The sequence below is a fragment of the Pollicipes pollicipes genome, unplaced genomic scaffold (assembly GCF_011947565.3).
Source record: "Pollicipes pollicipes isolate AB1234 unplaced genomic scaffold, Ppol_2.1 Scaffold_5724;HRSCAF=6776_pilon_pilon_pilon, whole genome shotgun sequence".
Lineage (NCBI taxonomy): Eukaryota > Metazoa > Arthropoda > Thecostraca > Pollicipedomorpha > Pollicipedidae > Pollicipes > Pollicipes pollicipes.
In genome coordinates, this window is record NW_023596746.1 from 41,198,739 (window position 1) to 41,218,630 (window position 19,892).

General features: G+C 60.6%; 1 protein-coding gene across 3 annotated transcripts in view; it reads left to right on the plus strand.

Moving 5' to 3' along the window:
- LOC119102217 (protein held out wings) overlaps positions 1–19,892 on the plus strand; it is a 29,184-nt gene that overhangs the window by 8,055 nt on the left and 1,237 nt on the right. For 2 of the 3 annotated variants that reach the window (XM_037225576.1, XM_037225577.1), the window contains exons 3-7: positions 5,159–5,275; positions 11,397–11,540; positions 15,152–15,230; positions 15,901–15,951; positions 17,801–18,100. In XM_037225576.1, coding sequence (XP_037081471.1) covers positions 5,159–5,275; positions 11,397–11,540; positions 15,152–15,230; positions 15,901–15,951; positions 17,801–18,100 — 691 coding nt within the window. The remainder of the gene's footprint in view (positions 1–5,158; positions 5,276–11,396; positions 11,541–15,151; positions 15,231–15,900; positions 15,952–17,800; positions 18,101–19,892) is intronic. The other variant, XM_037225578.1, reaches the window with a different exon arrangement.

Here is a 19,892-nt window from a genome sequence, read left to right on the forward strand (position 1 = left end):
GTTGGCAGCCTGGCAAACGACTCGCGCGCTGTTGCCACTGTCCGAAGACGTGATCCTTCAAGCAGGCATCGCGACAGCACCCGTCACGGCGGTGGCAGTCGGCGTCGCCGTGGCAGCTGTCGGCCCGATCGTGCGCTGGTCCGAGGCGGGCAGCGGCCGCCGGCTTGCCCACAGGCGCCTTTGTGCTGTTCTTCAGGCGGCGCGCGGCCGTCATCGCGACAGCAGACCCCCGCCACCAGCGCTCTCGCGGCATTGGAAGGTGCAGTTGCTAGAGCCGTGGTGGCCGCCTGGCTGAAGCCGGGACCAAAGCTGTGGCCCCTGACAGGCGACTGGGGACGGCAGCGCGGCTCTCGGTTTATCCCGGCCTTCAGTAGGTTCGAGGGCCGAACGGGGACTGGCGTCTCGGAGGCGGTGCAGAGGGACGCAAAACGGGGACTGGCGTCTCGGAGGCGGTGCAGAGGGACGCAAAACGGGACTGGCGTCTCGGAGGTGGTGCAGAGGGACGCAATACAAGCACCGTGACCATCTCAATCCCACGCACGGGAATGTCACGAATGTCGCGGTTCTGTGCTCTGACCAGCTGGCTAATGGAATGATGATCCGACGGTAATGATGATCCGATGGTATTGGTGATCCGATGGTAATGATGATCCGATGGTAGTAATGATCCAATGGTAATGGTGATCCGATGGTATTGATGGTCCGATGGTAATGAGGATCCGATGGTAGTGATGGTCCGATGGTAATGGTGATCCGATGGTAATGATGATCCGATGGTAGTAATGATCCGATAGTAATGGTGATCCGATGGTAGTGATGGTCCGATGGTAATGAGGATCCGATGGTAGTGATGGTCCGATGGTAATGCGTCGTCGACCTGGCTCCATACGCATGCTTGTTTGATACGCGCCACATTAGAAAGCATTGTGTTGCCTCTTCGTAAAATGTCTGGCGTTGTGTAGACTGGCGTTGGCACGAGCGGGGATGTCTACTTCCGATGTGATTGTTTTACAGGCAATCATCCCGCCCGACTTCTTCGGTGTCCCGGGGCGAACCCATGCCCTTGTGAGGGCGCCCTGGGACTCAGTGGGGTGGGAGCAGGGGGCGTGTCGTCCGTCAGAGAGTAGGGAGGGGGAGGGGGGGGGGGGCGCCCCTGAGAGCAAGTCGCTGAGGGTGGGAGGGAATCCAGCCTGGTGGCTCCTTGCGATATACACCTTGTACGTACCATCCCGCTCCCGTTAACATATTAGAGGCGTAGGCAGTTAGCCCATTCCGGCGTGCTTCCTTCGAGGCCGGCAGACAGTGCCCAGTCCGCAGTTGGTGAAGAGCAAAAGGGCCTCCACGAGGTGAGGTCTCCATGACCGAGATAGTCCCAACCGTTAGATCCGCCACTAGTCCTGCACTCTGTCGGCATCATGTACACGCTGATTCGAATCCAATGACCTCACGACGGGAATACCGAAAATGCACGCGAGTGAAGCGTGACTAAGTGCCAGACGTCCTGACGTGTTGTCATGAATCGTGCGAGGGATTCCTGGGTGTGTGAACGGTGCGTCGTCCGTGGTTATGTTCGGGGCTTTCCTCACACCGGTGATTGTGCATAGAAGTATAGGCAGTAGATCGTGCATGACCACTCAATTGACCCACGGAGGCGGGGTCTCTTGGGTTACACCTAAACCTCTCACCCACGACCCAAATCATGCTTTAGGATCACGCAGCCCGCCAAGGCGGTGCCGTCCAAGCTCACCTCCAACTGCGAAGCACTGTTTCACGTGGAGTGGACGGCCCGCGTGACATCTGGGTACGTTGGTGCCCTTAACAGCGACAGGCGGCGGCAGATGATCCGGGATGATGCTACAGGGACGCCCCCGTGTACCGGCAGCGGCCCGGCCATGTCCCGCGGCGCCCCTGCTCGCCTCAGGGGCCTCCGCTCGGCGTGCCTGCGGGCCTCTGCGGTCTGCAGGGCCGGGGCCTCAGTCGGCGGGCGCCGGCCCACCGCCGGCCTGCAGGCCTCTGCAGTCTGCAGGGCCGGGGACTCAGTCGGCGGGCGCCGGCCCACCGCCGGCCTGTCAAGGCCTCTGCGGGGAGAGCCTCCCCAGCCCGCTCGGTGTTGTCGGGCCGGACGGCGGCGCGTCCTCCGGCTGGCTGGCCGCCTGACGGGTGGGACGGCGGCGCGTCTCCCGGCCGCCTGACGGGCCGAGCCGCGCTGTCAGCTCCGTCGGGCCGAGCCGCGCTGTCAGCTCCGTCGGGCCGGACCGCGCTGTCAGCTCCGTCGGGTCGGGCCGCGCTGACAGCTCCGTCGGGCCGCGCCGCGCCGTCAGCTCCGTCGGGCCGAGCCGCGCTGTCAGCTCCGTCGGGCCGGGCCGCGTTGTCAGCTCCGTCGGGCCGGGCCGCGCTGTCGTCCCGCTGTGCCCAGCATGCCAGGCTGGACCCCCCGGCGCTCGCGCCGGCTTAACTAGCCGCTGAATGGGTAGGAGGTGCCGCCGGTAACGGTCTGGCACTCACTCGGGTGATGTGCTCCAGACTCGATTCCTGCTACTGATACGGCGAGCTTTAAAGATATCATGGGTATGAAACCAGCACTCTCCCTCTCCCTCTCCTAATCGTCAGCCACAGTCTCAGCAGGAATTACTGTATACTATTCCGTGAAATTTACAGGTACGATTAAATAGTCTTACTTTATCGCCATGCGCCAAAGGACAGAGCCTGCCATCCTTCAATGCTCTGCTTTCTTCTGAAGGTAGGCCATACCGAGAAACCGCTTGTTCGGCCGTCCTATATGAGACGGCGGTCCCGGCAGCGTCTCCGGACCTGATGGGGTCGGGACAGATCGGCCGGCGCTGACGAACGGTCGAGAGGCGCCGCCACTAACGGGCCGCCGCTGCGGTCACGGCTGGGGGCGTCGGGTCGGCGAAGTGGCGTGCAGCGCCGCCGCTGTCTTCTCCCCGTCTGGGGTCGTTTCTGGGGTCGGCTGCTGGTGGGAGCTGTGCGGTCAGGTGGAAACTGGCTGGAAATGTGGCCCCAGCAAATTTCGTCGGGAAGCGCGGGACGGTGAGTGGTCTTGCGATGCACGCGTCATGCCGCAACTCCTCCGAAAAACGGAGGAGTTGCGCCCCAAGTCCAGAAGCCGTAGGCGGCGTGCCCCGACCTCGTGCTGACGGCGTGGCTGAGCCATTCAGATCCGCACGATCGGATGGGGGCGGTTTCGCTCGCCCGGCTGGCGCCCGGCACTGACCTGGGTGGACTCTAGCGCAGACTGCAGAGTCGTGACTCGGTGAGCACGATGGCGGGCGATATTCGAGTCACGTCAGTGCAGCATTATCGAGCCGTATATGGCCGTCGGTGGTGATAGATTGCGCTGGATCTCGCTGGGCGCCATAAGTCGGCCATGCGACCACTTTCAACTTTGCTCTGACCCACATGGCTGTTCGGTGCGGTCATTTAGTAGTTTTGTTTTTATGTCCGCTTTTGCGTGTGTTATCGAGTTGCCGGTCAACACTAAACACAGATCCTAGAACAGGTCCGTCCTATGATCAGATTGGCCATACATCAGATGACCTCTCGTATGCTGTGGGAAGATAGTCGTGCCAGGTATAGGTCATATGGCCGCGACTCGCCAGGTCTCGAGCGTTCTCAGCTGCCGGACAGCGGACCTTGTGCTGAGGTAAAAGATCATGTGATCACAGCGATGAGGGCTCTGTCAGTGCCCAGAAGTTGGGGATGCATCATAGTTGTGATGCTTGCATGCATTCCTGCGTGATGCCATGGACCTGAGTGGTTTCAAAGCACTAGTTTTGAAACTTCAAATTGGTTGTTGCAGAATTATTTTCTCCTCGTAAAATATACGCACTGACAAATTTGCGTTCATTTTCGACATTTTAAGTGGTTGCAGACAAGCTCTACGCTTGTTCCAAGTAAGCCTCGCTGCGCTGCCGAAGCAAGACCGCACTTGCCACGCTACACCCGATGAGACATCCGCGGTGTTCATGACTGGCGACTGGTAAAAATCCGATGTGTTACAGGTGTTAATGTGGGATCATACCGATGCGCAATAAAATTATAATTCGTACAACGCTATTTACAAAACAATGCCCCAAGGCGACGGTTGCTAAAGGGCGTCAAATGTGACTGGGCGTAGAAGCAAGGGAATCATAGGCGAAACATTGCGTTCCGAGAAGTCTGGGCGGTGTCCACGCGCCTCCAGTGGTAGCGCCCGTGACAGCGAACAAGAGCCGTAGATCACTGGGCGCCAACACTGAGCATCGCTGACTGGCATCTAGGCCCTATTGACCAGCCTTCGTCACGAGGTCGCCGTCCGCAGCGCATGGCTCGTAGATCACTGGGCTGAGCTGGGCACCACTGGACCGTCATCGCCGTTGACCGATGGCGCCACGCGATGACGCTCCCCGCGCCACGCCTCACCCATGAGGCGCGGTGTCGTGCGGTTCAGACCGGCTGGCCGGGCGGCGGCGGCGTGACGGGCCGGCCGGCCGGCCGCCGCACGACCCGTGCCCATCGCTGGGACGCCGCCGGCTCGGCCCGGGCCGCGGCAGGACGGTGTTGGCTGGCCGGGCGGTGCCGGAGAAAGCCGCCGCCGATTATGGGCGGTTTCACCCGCGAGATTCATCACCATTTGTTTATCTGCCTTTCCCCGTCCATCTGTTAATTTGGCTCGCTGACTGGGCGCGTGTCGGTGGGAGGCCGCCGGCGTTGTGCGCCGCCCTCCACGGACTGGAGACCCCGTGTTTTGTTCACCGTCCTGGGCTCCGCCTAGACGCGCCTCTGCGCGTATGCGGACAGTGACAGAACGCACCCAACGCTCCCCATTGTCGACATTCCTGCCCATACACGGACCGTCGCCAGACACGCTCTCGGAACATGACAGCCTGTGCGTTCCCGTTGGGGCTCGCACTGCGACGTGACCGGCGCGCAACCCGGCCCACTTTCCTGTCGGCTCGTGGAAACAGAACGTTAGCGCCTCGGCCGTCCCCCGCCCATGGCCATGTTCGGACTGCGGCGAGTCCGCCGTGACACAGACCGGTCTGCCGCCGCTGTGTCCGTACACGGTCGGTGGTGGACACTTTCCTGGACACGTCCGGCCGTCCGTCTGCCCGTCCGCCCTCGCGCCGCCTCGTGCTGATGTGTGTCGCCGTTGCAGTTCAACTTCGTGGGTCGGATCCTGGGGCCGCGCGGCATGACAGCCAAGCAGCTGGAGCAGGAGACGGGCTGCAAGATCATGGTGCGCGGCAGGGGCTCCATGCGAGACAAGAAGAAGGTGAGTCGAGCCAGCCGCCGCCGCCGCCGCCGCCACCGCCCGCCAAACCGGTCCGCGCTGGCATTACCATATCGCGGCGATCGCCGCCGCGTGAGACGCCTGCAGAGCGTCCGGAGGCCCCGCTCGGGGCTCAGCCGGCCCGGCTGCGGGGCGGACAGGGGCTGCTGCGGGGTGAACAGGGGCTGTTGCGGGGCGGACAGGAGCTGCTGCGGGGCGGACAGGAGCTGGTGCGGGGCGGACAGGGGCTGCTGTGGGATGGACAGGGGCTGCTGCGGGGTAGACAGGGGCTGCTTGCGTGGGGCGGACAGGGGACTGCTGCGGGGCGGACATGGGGCTGCTGCGGGGCGGACAGGGACTGCTGCGGGGCGGACAGGGGCTGCTGTGGGATGGACAGGGACTGCTGCGTGATGGACAGGGGCTGCTGCGGGGTGGACAGGGGCTGCTGCGAGACGGACAGGGACTGCTGCGGGGGGGACAGGGGCTGCTATGGGATGGACAGGGACTGCTGCGTGATGGACAGGGGGCTTGCTGCGGGGGGGACAGGGGCTGCTGCGGGGCGGACAGGGGCTGTTGTGCGGTGGACAGGAGCTGCTGCGGGGTGGTCAGGGGGCTGCTGCGGGGCAGACAAGGCTGACAGTGGCTACTGGTCTAAGATTGACAGGGCTGTTGCCGGGTTGACAGGGGCTGCAAGGATTGCAGACCAGGCCTTGCCAGGGGTTACTGCGCGGGCCGGCGAACTGCGAGCGAGGCTGACTGGGAAGGGCAGCGTCTGTTGACGGGGGGGGGGGGGGGGAGGGGTGAATCACCGCCTGCTGCGGCGGTCGGACAGGACAGGAGGCTTGGGGTGGATGGGTGTAATGGTGTTTCCGGTCGAGGTGTGCGTGTTTTATTGGTGCTATGAGCGGCGCGGTCACTGACCGTCGATCGGCCAGCTCCCGTGCCGGCTGCGCCGAGAGAACGGGCCGAGGTGAGCTCAGGTGTGAGGTTGGGTTCGTTTCTGGCATCCGAAATGGTTGGTCGCTGCCAAACAGTTTTATTACATTGCGCGGTGCGTTTCAGCCTGCAAGTGGAAGCACAACTTTCAACTACGTACCGATGGGTTCCTACGCACATTACTGCAAAGTCACCATCATACGATTTACATGAACTTCATGAATGCGCCCATGTACGTTTACGATTTGCGTGTGCGCTTGAGCACTACGAGACGACTCCTTTCCGATGATTGAGTACGTTGCTTACACGTTTGAAAGCTGACCAGGAGCTTGTCCGCTGCGGGTAGTGATAATGTTGGTTTAGCGTCTTGAGTAACAATGAAGTGAGTGTCACTAACGCCGAAGCCGCATTTCGGTTTGCTGATGTTATTTGTCGGTTTCCTGGTAGTGTTCCTTTTCATGGCACATTGCCCGGTTTACCATCGCTTTCTTGTTATGTCATTGCCACAAGATACCAGGTGCAACAAGAAAAAGAGCTGCATCGGGCTTCGTGCATCCATGATGCTCATTTTTCGTTTTTTTCCTTGAATTGCCTGGTATTCTCATTCTGTTGCATTCCCAGTGACAGAAATTCTACCGAACACTGTCATTGCCTCTGCTCAACTTCGCTGACGTTCTTTGTACGCCACCATCAATCCAGTCGCGTTTCCAACGCGCGGTTTCGCAACGAATTCGTGCCCGTTGGTGATAACGTGTATTGCCAGCCAGTTACTGCGAACTGGGCGAACAGAAAAACAAAGTCGAGTGAATGGCGTGCGGTAGGACTAGTCGTGAATTTATCCCGAGCTCGGCCGGTCAGATGCGCCGGGCCGTCGGGGAGCTGCGGCGCCGCGTCAGCTCGTGGCGCGGTGTTCGCGGTGGCGGGCCAGCGCGCCAGGCGCCGGGCGCCGGGCGCCGGGCTCCGTCCGGCGTGAGCAGCATTCGTCACCGTCGCGCCGGTGTCGTGACCGGGCTGCTAAGAGAGCCGGCTGCCCTTTGTTGGCCGGCCGCCTTTCGCGAGACGCCGCGGAGGCTGGCGAGGCGGTGGGCGGAGTGGGGAGAAGAGGGGCTGGGGTCGGGGCAGGCGAGTGCTGCAATCAGGAATGGGGTGGGCAGGAAGGTGTTTTAGTTGGGAAAAATAAAGCCGGAAGAGGGGGTACCTGGACTCGGTGGAGGGGAGACGAGTGCCGGGAGACGGCAATGCCGGAGGCGGGGCGGGGAGGCCTCGTGAAAAATTACCGGCGTCGTCCATCATCCTTGTCCTGTTTGTGATGGATGTCGCTCGCCTCTGGCCTCGATCGGGTCTCGATTTTAGAGGCGGATGTGGCTGGGAGGTGCTGTGGGGCGGCCCGTGGTTAACTTTGTTCGCCCGGCCAACCCCGACCATGTCCGGAATATCCAACACCTGCGAGATGATGTCCGGGCGCTAAGCTTTTGCGGTCGCGGCATTCTGACTCCAACATCTCTTCTGGCTTTGATATGGTGCTGTGGTTTGGTGTAATCATGGGCTGGGCTCCACTCAGCGGCCGGTCAGATCCGGCGCCATCGTCGGCCGCTCGAAATGAGCGGGCGAACCAGCGCAGCGTGGCTTGGAGCCTCCGCCTGCGCACCGCGTACGCCGTCGCGAGCGGGGCTATTTCTGCGCTCGGGGCTCGTCCCGCGCCGCCGCCGCCGCCGCCGCCGCCGCCGCCGCCGCTGGGAGGTCGCCGCCTCGTCTGTGACTCAGCTGGGCGCGGTCGATCGGCGCTGCTCGCCGCCCCAGCGGCTGGTCGGCTCGTCAGCCGCCCTCCTGTGGCCGCCGCCCCGCCCGCCGGGCTGGAGCATGACCCGGCGGCCGGCGAGAGCAGCGCCCCGCACCGCCGCCGGCCGGTCCCTCGCGCCGGACCGCGCCGCTCTGCCGCGCCGGCGACGACCGCGAGCTATCTCGGCCAACGGGTTGGTCTGTGCGCCGCTTAATGGTGATTGCGGAGTAATTGAGCGGCGTCAGGCAGGCCGGCTGGCGTGGGTGGCGTGCTGCAGTGGCAGGGGTCAGCGGCCGGCGCCGCCCCTGGCGTCGGGCTGAGGGCTGCGACCGGTGCCGATCCGCGCCTCAGATCGCCGATTGGGGTGGGCGCGGCGCGGCGTGCCGTTGGGTTTGGCTGGTGACCCGGCCGGCTGGGCGGCGTCGACCAGTCCCCAGCGGTGGGCGCCGGACCGGTGCCGAGACCCGCCGGACGGGCCTGGCGCTGGAATTCCCACTGACCATGGCTGAGAAGGGAGGCCAGAGTAGTCTGGACGGGTGCGCTCCTGGTATTAACCCAGCACCCACCCCCGAGTACGATTTACGGAGAACGCGGTAGCTGCGATTCTGTCGTGACTACGTGCAGAACGGGATGAGGCGTCTGTGAAATACAGATGGGGCTGCCTGACCTAAATACCTGTCGGGCCTGATAAACTTATAAAGAATGTGCTACCGAGATAAACGGCTGTTGTGCCCGAACCATGTTTTTGACTGTTATAGCTCCAGTTTTTGTAGCACCAGCTGTCTTGAGCACTTTCTGCCACACATGTGTTGTCTGGCAATGGCTTATTTCCGTTGTAAATCGCCATCAATAAAGCAGGAATTAACCCGCTCCACCTCGCAGACGACAGCTTATAGCCTTCTAACGTAACCACAGACCACCTTGTTACCACGTGTCCCGGCGGGGGCTGTTCGTGTTCACGTCCCATCCCGGGCAAGCAGGCCTGGAAAAACAGCCCAGACTGTCGAGTCGCTGCCTGATTATGTCGTGTTTTGTTCCATGCAGCCTTATTAAACTGAGGAGGAACAGGTAAGTTGTCCAGGTTGAGGGGTAGTTTGGTTTGGCGTCGGGAAAGAAGGCTAAGGATAATTCGGTATTCGTGTGCTCTTTACCACTTTGTAACCTGTTGCTGTGGGCTGTTGATGTCTAAATGGGTCGACAATATGTCATTGATCTTCCCAAGTCTGCATGCTAACGACTTGGCTGGAACTGAAGTGTTTTCCGCCTCATCTACTCCCGTCTGTTTGTTGCGAACGGTACAGACATCGGGTCGTTAGACCTTGCTGTATCTGAGTGACGCGCATCAGAGTTCTGCCAGTGCGCCGGCCTACAGCTGGTTGTGGTGGGGGAGGGGGGGGGGGGGGGGGGAGCGGGTGCTGGAAGACGGTGGCTGGGTATGGTGCCGCCGCGGTGGGCTAGCTCTGCGTGTGATGACGTCAGGCGACCCCCGGCTATTTGCGGCTCGGGTGATCGCCAGATTTTGCGATTCGCCATCGATAGCGCTGGATCGTTGCGTGGCAGGTTTTTATTGATGTGTCAACATGTGGCGGGTAGCTGCGCGCCGGGGGCTATTTGGCACGGGAGATGTTCAGATCGAGGCGATTTCACTGGCACGTAAAACTGGCGCCGTGCCTAACGATCCTCGTATGCCCCCCCCCCCCCCCCTTCACCCCGTTCCTCCACCATTCCGCCGCTTTGGTGTGCTGGCTGCTTGGGTGTGTGTTTGCGTTTTGGTGTGATCAAAACAGGGAATTGATATAATCTTACCTTGAAGTACGGCCCCAGTCTCGGAGAAAAACGAAACGACCAAAAACGGTCATTCACCTTGCGGCGGAGAAAATACACATTTGACTAAAAACATGAAATTACAACTCACTTGGTCACATCTGAGGATTTGACGTAATCCGCACGCTAGCGGTATCACGGCATCTGTGTCACGATATCAGACTCGGTATCGAGCAGGCGGGCGATGTTCCGTTGCAGACCCGACCCCTGATGTTAGCAGTCTGGGAATACCCCTTGTCCGAGCGGCGGTCGGTGTCAGCTGGCTGAGGCAGGCCGCAAACGTGTGGCCGAGAGGACACGTTCAATTATGATCAAGCAGCAATGTTAACATTAACTGTTAAAAAACTGGGGCTTCAAAAACTAGGGGCTTGAGTTTTCTTAGAATTGGTATCTGAGCAACAGGCGTGAGCAGTTGCGTCATATCCTGATTTATTGCACATTTTCGTATGTGCCAGTTCGCTTTAAAAAAAATCGGCACGGGAATGTGCCGAGTTTTGCTTTAGCATGAGCCCTACTGGAGCTGACTAAGCCATGCGATCTTTTTTTGGCATTGACTTTACCCATAGCGTTGCGGCGAAGAACGTTATTTCTGATCTTTGGTTTTGTTGGGGGAGGGGGCATGAGCGGTCTCCTTTAATCACAATTTTTGGTTCTTTGGAGGATAAGAAAGGTGGGCAAACTTCTGAGCCAGTTTGAGCTGAGCGGGCTGTATATCATGATCAGTACCTCACTGGCGGTTGAGGAGATTTCTGTGCGAACTACGCTCACGGTCTCCGTTCCCTGACCACCGTAACTGGACCCGCAGGACATTAAATGTTATTCCACCTAAGACCTCGTTAACGATTCATCCGTGGCGCTCGGAGTCCTTTTATAAAAACCCATCTTTCAATTTAATGCTCGGTTCTAAATCGCTGATTGATGGCAATGTTGGCTTTCGCGCATTTTAAACAACGTCCGGGCCTGTCACGTTGTGATGGTTGAACACACATCAAACGAAACATGTTATTTGCCCGGTAGTTTGGAAACACCTTGCAATGTTTTTCGGCGTGTTAAATCCGACAAGATTCGCAAACTAGTCGCATCGGCCAGTCCTTCAGCGATGGAACAGCCGGGGAAGTGTAAAAGGGCGGTCCAACCGACCGCCAGGCGGCGCTTGTTATGATTGTCGCGTATGCCCAGACACATTTTACGCAAGGGCAGCCACTGAAGCGGGAATAAAACGGGAGTTGGCAGCGGGTGGCGGCCGGCTTGGCCTGCGGCGCTCACGCAGCTGCCAGGATGGCGGCCGCCGGCCAGCCGGGACTTCACAGCCCGCCGGCGCCGGCGCCCGGCGACCGCCGCCGCGTGGCGCGACCGGCGACACCGGCGGCGCAGTGACGACGCCGGCGTCGGCCGCGGCCGGAGAACGGCCGTGACGAGCCGGCTGACGAGTTACGGCCGCTTGAGTTGGCCGCTGCCGTTGCCGCCGGGCCATCGAGGCGCCTCAGGACGACCAGGGCGGAGGGGGGCGATAACGGTCTGAGCGAGCGAGCATACGGTGTCGCAGCTGGAGCGTGTACCGTCACCGCCGCCCTGGGCCCGCAGGAGGAGCTGAACCGCGGCAAGCAGAACTGGGAGCACCTAAGCGACGACCTGCACGTGCTCATCACGGTCGAGGACTCGGAGAACCGGGCCGCCGCCAAGATCCAGCGCGCTGTCGACGAGATCAAGAAGCTGCTGGTGCCCTCTGTGAGTGTCCGGCGCCGCGGCACGGCCGCCCGTGTAGCTGCGTACGCGCGTGCGTCACGCACGTGCGCTTAGAAAGTGGCGTTAGGTGCTAGCACTGGACAATGACGGCTTGTGTGTCTTGATGGCGCTGTCACAAACTCCCTCATCTCTTATGCGGGCGTGTTGACTCCCTGGCACCAGGCAGTCGCGCCTTGTTTACTGTACGCTCGCTGCGCTGTCGCCGCTCCCATCACTCATGAGGTGGTTGTCGGTGGTTTCCCATCGTCGACTCGGGGCTTGTCGCCTTTCCCACCTGGAGCTGACCTCGTGGGATGCGTGGGACCTCCGGTTCCTGTCCAGTCCATGCCCAATGTCGGTTGGTCGGTCTGATTTGACAGGTGCTGCCCGCTGGCTGCTTCTAATCCCTGTAAGCCTGCTGCGGGTGACGAGCGCACCCGCACTGTGCTGTGATCAGCACTCTGCTCGGGTGCTCGTGTCCGTCTGCGACCGCCGCCGCCCTAGTGACCCCGTCGGGACGTTAGCTTCCCATTGTCCTCCGTGGTCGGCGGCCCCTCGCCAGGCTCTGGGTCACACCGGAGAAGCTCGGGGAGTTCCACTCCGGTTTGAGCCACCTCACCAACCGGCGGCGGCCCAGCCAACGACGCACCGCTGCTCGATCAGGCCGTGGTGCGACACGCCGCGACCGGTCGCGTACCGGTCGCGTCGGCCCGCGGCTGGACAGGCGGCCGGCCGAGGGCGGCTCGGTAGCTGGTACAATCCCCGCCCTGGTGGGCTGGGGCCGACGCATCTGTGCCGGTCGGCGCTGTGTCGGCGGCCCATCTCCTGCCGCCGTCACCCCAGCCACTCAGGAGTGTTGTGACGCTTCAGGAGAGCTGGTGCTGTCAACTTCCAGGCTGTGCATACATTTGGTTATAACTATTTTTCCACTCGTCTCAAGATATGAGTTATCATGGTCTATTGCATCCAAAACGAAGCAAACGCAGGGCTTTCCGTGGCGTCGGGTCGCTGAGTGTCTTGCGCAGTACACGTGGTGCCGAGCCGCTAAAATGGCCTCAGCCTCTGGGTTTACTCGGTCTGACCTAGTCGCGACCTGGCCGAAACACCATCTCATCGTCCGTCCTCATTGCAAGGTGTACTGGTTACGCAAGACCGGCCGGGCGCGGCGTGGGTTCCGGCGCCGGTTTGCCCCGCCCCGCCTCGTCCAGCTCCCAGCACTGACTCAGCAGATGTCGACTGTGGTAGACTCGCCGGCCGGTGCGCCCTGGACTCAGCCGAGCCTGGCTTGACCGGGCGGAGTCACCGGCACCGGGGACGGCGTAGGACTGTCCTCTCTCTGTCTCTGTCTCTGTCTCTGTCTCTGTCTCTGTCTCTGTCTCTGTCTCTGTCTCTGTCTCTGTCTCTGTCTCTGTCTCTGTCTCTGTCTCTGTCTCTGTCTCTGTCTCTGTCTCTGGCTCTGTCTCGTCTCTGTCTCTGGTCTCTGTCCTCTGTCTCTGTCTCTGTCTCTGTCGCTGTCTCTGTCCTCTCTGTCTCTGTCTCTGTCCTCTGTCTCTTCTCTGTCTCTGTCTCTGTCTCTGTCTCTGTCTCTGTCTCTGTCTCTGTCTCTTCTCTGTCTCTGTCCTCTGTCTCTGTCTCTGTCTCTGTCTCTGTCTCTGTCCTCTGTCTCGGTCTCTGCTCGTCTCTGTCTCTGTCTCGGTCTCTGTCTCTGTCTCTGTCTCTGTCTCTGTCTCTGTCGCTCTGGCTCTGTCTCTGTCTCTCTGTCCTCTGTCTCTGTCTTCTGTCTCTGTCTCTGCTCTGTCTCGTCTCTGTCTCTGTCTCTGTCTCTTTCCTGTCTCTGTCTCTGTCTCTGTCTCTGTCTCTGTCTCTGTCTCTGTCTGTCTCTGTCTCTGTCTCTGTCTCTGTCTCTGTCTCTGTCTCTGTCTCTGGCTCTGTCTCTGTCTCTGTCTCTGTCTCTGTCTCTGTCTCTGTCTCTGTCCTCTGTCTCTGTCCTGTTCTCTGTCTCTGTCTCTGTCTCTGTCTCTGTCTCTGTCCTCTGTCTCGTGGTCTCTGTCTCTGTCTCTGTCTCTGTCTCTCTTGTCTCTGTCTCTGTCTCTGTCCTCGTCTCTTCTCTCTCTCTCTCTCTCTCTCTCTCTCTCCTCTCCCTCTCTCTCTCGTCTCTCTCTTCTCCTCTCTCTCTCCCTCTCTCTCTCTCTCTCTCTCTCTCTCCCTCTCTCTCTCATCCTCCTCTCTCTCTCTCTCTCTCTCTCTCTCCTCTCTCTCCTTTCTCTCTCTCTCTCTCTCTCTCTCTCCCGCCGCCTGTCGCCATCTTGTTCCCGTCTGCCCGGTGCCTCCCCTCCCCCTGCCGGTGTTCTCCATGCCTGCGTGTGTCAGCCGCGTCCCGGCGTTCTGCCGCCTGGGGCTGCGCCGCCGCCGCCCTGGGTGACCGTGCCTCTGCCGCCGCCCAGACACGACCCGGCCGGCACCGCTCTGTTTGTTTACCGCCGCCCCGGATAGCGGCGCCTCGCCCTGCCCCAGCGGCGCCCGCTCGTCCGGCCCGGCCCGCGTCTCTCCTCTCCGCACGCTCGGGCCGGTGCCGCCTGCGCCGTCCCGCCGTCCGGCGCCGACTCTCCAGTGCCACCGCTCCCTTCGGTGTCGTCCGTTATGCCGTTTTTTGCTGGTTTCGTTCTCGGTGGTTGCCTCCGCTGTTGTTCTGTTCGTGCTTGCCTTGGCCTGCCGTTTCGGTCGTGTTGGTCGGATGTAGTCGCCCCACGGGGCCGACGGATTGGTTGGTCGAATGTAATCGCCCCGCCGGACCGACGGATGGGTTGGTCGGATGTAATCGCCCCGCCGGACCGACGGATGGGCTGCCCGACCGCGCCTCGAGGAGTGGTCGGTTCGTCGCCATGTGGAGCTGCCGTGCCTCGCCTCCAAACCGGTTCGGGGCATCGGGCCCGGTCCGGTCCCGTTGCCGTCGTGCAGCTGCCCTGAAGGTCGCGCGCCTCAGCTCGCGACCGGGTAGTGACGGTCCTCGTCCCGGGCCTGCCCGGCTGCCTGTCTGATGTCCGGTCGGTCGACGTGAGCAAGATCGCACCTATGCTATGTGAATTTCGGCGTGTGGGAGCTGGTTTGATTTTCGTTGTTCGCGTGTCGCAGGCATCTGGTGGCTGTGACTGATTTGTGTTCGAGTTTTTGATATATTTTGCTCCTTTCGTGGATTTAGTTGATGGTCGGCATGTTTCGGATAGACCATATGCATACCTGGCGCCAGGTTTCATCTGCGGGAGGATTAGCCGGATGGGTGGTGTCCTTACATGGAAGCGTAACATTCCTGTGTGACGCGGTACCACGTGGCGTGAGGCATGGCGTGGTTTGGACCGTACTTGGTAAAGCCCTTGATGGGGTGCCGCCGCTCGGAGCTCTGGGCCGCTCCTTGTGGCTGTACTTGACAATGTGGCGCAATGGCCGCCCACGGTCGCAGTGGCGGCTGTCGTAATTGCGGTGTGTTTATGTATCTGGCATGACCGGCCTATATTCGTGACGCGGCCTGTGCCGAGAAAACGAGCTATCCTAGACGCTGCTGCCGACCGTCCGGCCGCAACCCGCCTTTGATTCACCTGACCTGGCTTGACCGGCAGGCGGACGGCGAGGACGAACTGAAGAAGCGGCAACTGATGGAACTGGCCATCATCAACGGCACCTACCGGGACTCGAGCAGTGAGTAGACGGCACGGACGGGCGGCGCGGCTGGCCGGCCGGCCGTCTCTGGCGCCCAGGTCACGACCATGTCCTGGGTACCTGTGTCACCGACAGGTCGCAGCGCACGCAGGTCCCCGGTCGTGGCCAGCAGCGAGTATTACGCTCGCCGATACGGCGGCGGAGAAGTGGTGGTGAGATCGGGTGGCAGTGCGATCGAGCGGCATGGAAGGAAGGCGTGACGTTGGCCTTCCTGCCCCGGGACTGGCACGAGGGCGTCAGCCGAGCGGCCGCACGTCAAACACGTCATGCCAGTCTGTATCTCAGCCTGACTCTGCCTGCTGCGCCTGTCGCGATGCATAACCGGCCTACCGTGAAGCCGGCGTCGCGCCCGCGGGAGATCTTGCGAACGGCGACGTGTCGCCACCTGCTGGCCGGTCGGCAGTTAACAGTTCCATGAAAGGCCACCAGATGTCGCGAACGGATACACTATTTGGGTTTTCGGCCAGTTTGACTACGGTGTCCGGCCCCTCCATAACGCCGCGTTGAGTGCTTCCGGCTTAGTCGTGATTGACGCCAGATGTCTCCGCTGGGGCCGCGCCAGCAGGCCATGACTCCGGCGTCTCGCTGGAGTCGCATGACTCCGGCATCCCGCCGCAGCCTTATCACCGCGGTGTCGCCCTGTTTTCAGAGCCGAGCCACGAGGCGATGAGCGTGGCTGGGGGTATGGCAGGCTCGTCAGGTAACGGTGCCGTGAGCTGTGCGCCCCTAGACCCAGCACCCGCCCTCGCGCCGCCGCCAGCGCGGTCGGTGGCTCGCTGCAGCCATTGCATTAGGCAAAGCGTAGTTGCATGTTTTGCCGCCGGTGAATGGCAGACTGTCAGGCGGTAGGTGGCAGATGGTGCGTCTTTACATGTGACGTAGCGGTATCATCAGGCTCTCACTCTCGCTGTAAGTTAGATTAACCAAGCGTCTTCCATATATTTTTGCCCATAACGTAGCGTTTGCAGCGGGTTGAGACAATTCTGCTGTGGCGGGTGGAAGAGTGGAGAAAATCGGTAAAGCGTGTTGGTGTGTAGCGCGTAGCTTCGCACGCTTTGTCCACGCGGTTTGTTTGTACGTATGTCGACGTTAAAAGGGCATTTTCATCAGAAAGCACGTATGGAAGCTTTTTCGCGTTCCTTCATGAGCTGTCGGAAGGCGCGTCGTGGTTTTGACAAGCTTATGAACTGAGTGGGCAGGGTGGACTGTGGAATATAGGCGGAGGAGCTGAATGGACTGAGGAAGATCAGCGGAGTGGGCTGGGTGGGCTGAGGAATATCAGCGGAGTGGGCTGGGTGGACTGAGGAATATCAGCGGAGTGGGCTGGGTGGACTGAGGAATATCAGCGGAGTGGGCTGGGTGGACTGAGGAATATCAGCGGAGTGGGCTGGGTGGACTGAGGAAGATCAGCTAAAGTGGGATGGGTGGACTGAGAAAGATCAGCGGAGTGGGCTGGGTGGACTGAGGAATATCAGCGGAGTGGGCTGGGTGGACTGAGGAATATCAGCGGAGTGGGCTGGGTGGACTGAGGAATATCAGCGGAGTGGGCTGGGCGGACTGAGGAGTAGCGGCCAGGCTTAACACTGCAGCTGGTATTCCTTTTAAATTCTTCCGCACGTGGCATTGTGGTCCTCGTTGTTTTCATGCTGTTCGCTCGGGGAAACGCATCAAAACAGGGACGATGTGGTAATGCATTACTGCGGAAGAAATTAAGTCTCCCGTATTTCGTAGCTAGGTTCGTAAAGTGGCTCCGAAAACATTTGCGCCTTTGTAATTTTACGGGCGACGCTCAATGGAAATGCAAACTGGCACTGGACCCATTGTGCATGCGACGTTTGATCCAGTGTTTACGGGAATAGCCTAAACGCTTTTACGCTTCTGTGTTCACGGAAACCGAGGTGTCAAGCGCTGGTTTTCTATGCAAAGGCAATGTAATGTCCAAATTTGCGGGAAAAACTCTGAACTTCTGCCTTCGGGCTCAAAAGTGTCTGCCTTCAGGCGTTAATGTGGGTCGCTCTCCTTGCCATTCCGTGGGCGAATGTCGCGACGGAGTGACCTAAGATTTGGACACCTTTGGGTCACTGAGGAGTGGGACCATTGGACCGCGTGGACTGGACCGGTGACGATTGGCCGGACGCTGGAACCGCGCCCCCTTGGCTGGGATTAACACACCGCTCCGTTTGACGTGACTGATTACGCAGCCGGCCAGGTCAGCCCGTGTCGGACTACCGTGACCCGACCTGATGGTGACGCTGTACGGCGCCCCCTGCTCGTGGCCGGTCCCGGAATGTACCTGGCTCTGGCTCTGATGACCTATGCTAACGACCAGTGCTGACCCGCAGGCGAAGCAGCTCTCGTTTGCAGCTGACACTGATGATCTTTGCTTACCGTGGTGGCCTCTGGTGACCTGTGTGACCCCCAGGCTAATCTGTCCTGTCTTCAGCTGGTTTTGGTTACCTTCACTGATCCTGATAACATATTCCGACCCCGGTGGCTCACGCTGGCCCGGATGCCCCGCGTCTGACCCCGGCGACCCGCGCCGCCCGCAGGTGACGCCGGCCCGCGGCTGCAGCTGACCCAGATGGCCGGTCTGGGCGGCCTGATGACCACGCACATCCGCACGCCGGCCACGCTGGGCGCGCCGCTGATGCTGTCGCCGCGCATGGCGGCCGGCACAGCGCTCATCAACTCGGGCCCGCCGCCGCTCATCAGCCCCGGCGATGCCGGCCTGCTCTACGCCCAGTACGCGCCCGACTACGCCGCCCAGTACGCGGCGCAGCTGGCCCAGGCGCAGGCGCAGGCGCAGGCTCAGCCGCTGCAGCTGGCCGACTATGCGGCGGACCTGACCGGTGGGTTCTTCGCGCGGTGAGGCCGGCCGGCCGGCGGCGCCGGCGCGGCGGTGCTGCGGGAGGGGGGGGGGGGGCATCGGGAGGGGCGGGATGGGGCGCTGGAGCTGGCGCGTGCTTGTGGCGTCCGTCCGTCCGGGATGTGCTAGGCTGTGCCGTCCGCGTGTGTCGCGGCTGGTGGGCGTAGAGCGCTTGCAGGCGTAGACTGGTTAAGTTGGCTGGCCTGCGTTACGAGTCTCCCCGAGCGAAATCCGTTGAACGCCCGAGTCAAGCACGTGGTTGTGTCGACCATGTCGGTACAAGTCATTTATCACGTAACGCACGGAATTGTAGCGAGTCGTGTGAAAGCTTGTTCCGCGCGTCGTGGCTTATTTCGAACTATTGCCGAGCATCGAATGGCACACATGGCACAATGGTTTTGTCAGGGCCCGTTCTGATCCGAGGGACGAGTTATGCTGATCGTGGCGGAGGTCGTGCCTCCGCCTGTGCCGCGCCATTAAGATCTGGCTCGTCTGGACAGATCCGGCCCAGTTGTTTTGCCCGGTTTGCCTCGTTCTCACCATGATGATGACCGACCGGTTGTTTGACGACCCAGGCCAGTTCATAAGCGGCCAGTTCACTTTACTCGGCCGCCGTCGTTTTGTACGCGGATGTGTCATGTAGAAGCCGCCCAAGTGCATTTGTACAGGAATTAAGCAGTCGTCCTCCAGCGAAATGCCTTGCTTAGATTGGAGATATATGACGCTGTTGGAGTTGAAAGATTGATTTCATACTTTTTCAAACTGAGGGGCGATTTTCCGCTAGATGACACTGTCTAGTCAGTGTTGTCGTGTGCGTTTGTTTGTGCGCCGGGAGAAATATGAGGGATTCCGCAGTTGCCGCTAGATCGTGTTGTGCCTCGGATGTGCTTGTGTCCTGCGAAGCTGCCCACCACGCGTCCTCGTTGGGGTCCGTGCTGATCGCCTACGCTCCGTCACTGTCGTCTCGCTGCCTTGTTCCGGTGAAACGGCTCCCGTTGCGTGCCCTGTGGGGATGTAGATTGTGTACCTTTCCACCTGGTCTGCGTTATTTTGCACCCGAATTTAAGGCTAAGACAAAAACAGTTCAGTAATATTTCTGGGAGTTTTGCGCTTTTCTGGAACTGGCGACGCGCTTTTCGCTCCAGTTGCGTTCCAGTTGGAGAGATGTGTCAGGATTTGTCTTCTTGTCAGTCAAAAAGTACGATAATGCGAATGATACTATCCGGCGTGAAGTTTCAGACAGCTCATGGACCGTGGTGAATTGCTCTAGTCGTCTTACAGCCCAGATGAATTTCGTCTTTTTTGTGTCTCAATGGGCCGATACCCACTTCATGGGTTATACTAAGCACATGGCGCCAGCCGAGGGACCTGCGAGGCAGCTGCGTGTCCCATGTCTCCTGGCAGCGTTGATCGCCGACGTGTGTGTCTGCCGCGCCTTGTGGTGGGGCCTGTTTGTGGCAGGGCCTGAATCTGGGCGCTCGAACACACGGGTCTGGTGATGTGCCGCCTTTGGCCTTGTGATGTCTGGGTTCTTCCCAAGCGCCGCCCTGCCCGGTGCCATAGGACATGCGCCATCCGGTGAAGCTCACCCAGGCGCGTCCTGCTGAGTACACTCGGGAGGCCTGTCCCGCCCTGTGATCCTGTGAGCTCTACTGAAGCGCTGTCCTCCCCGGTGTCTGCTCTGGAACCTGTGTTGTGTGGGAGAGCGCTTCCCGGGCTCCCCTTTGTCTGCTGTGGGTATTGCGCTGTCTTGTGAGCTTCGCCCAAGGCGCTGT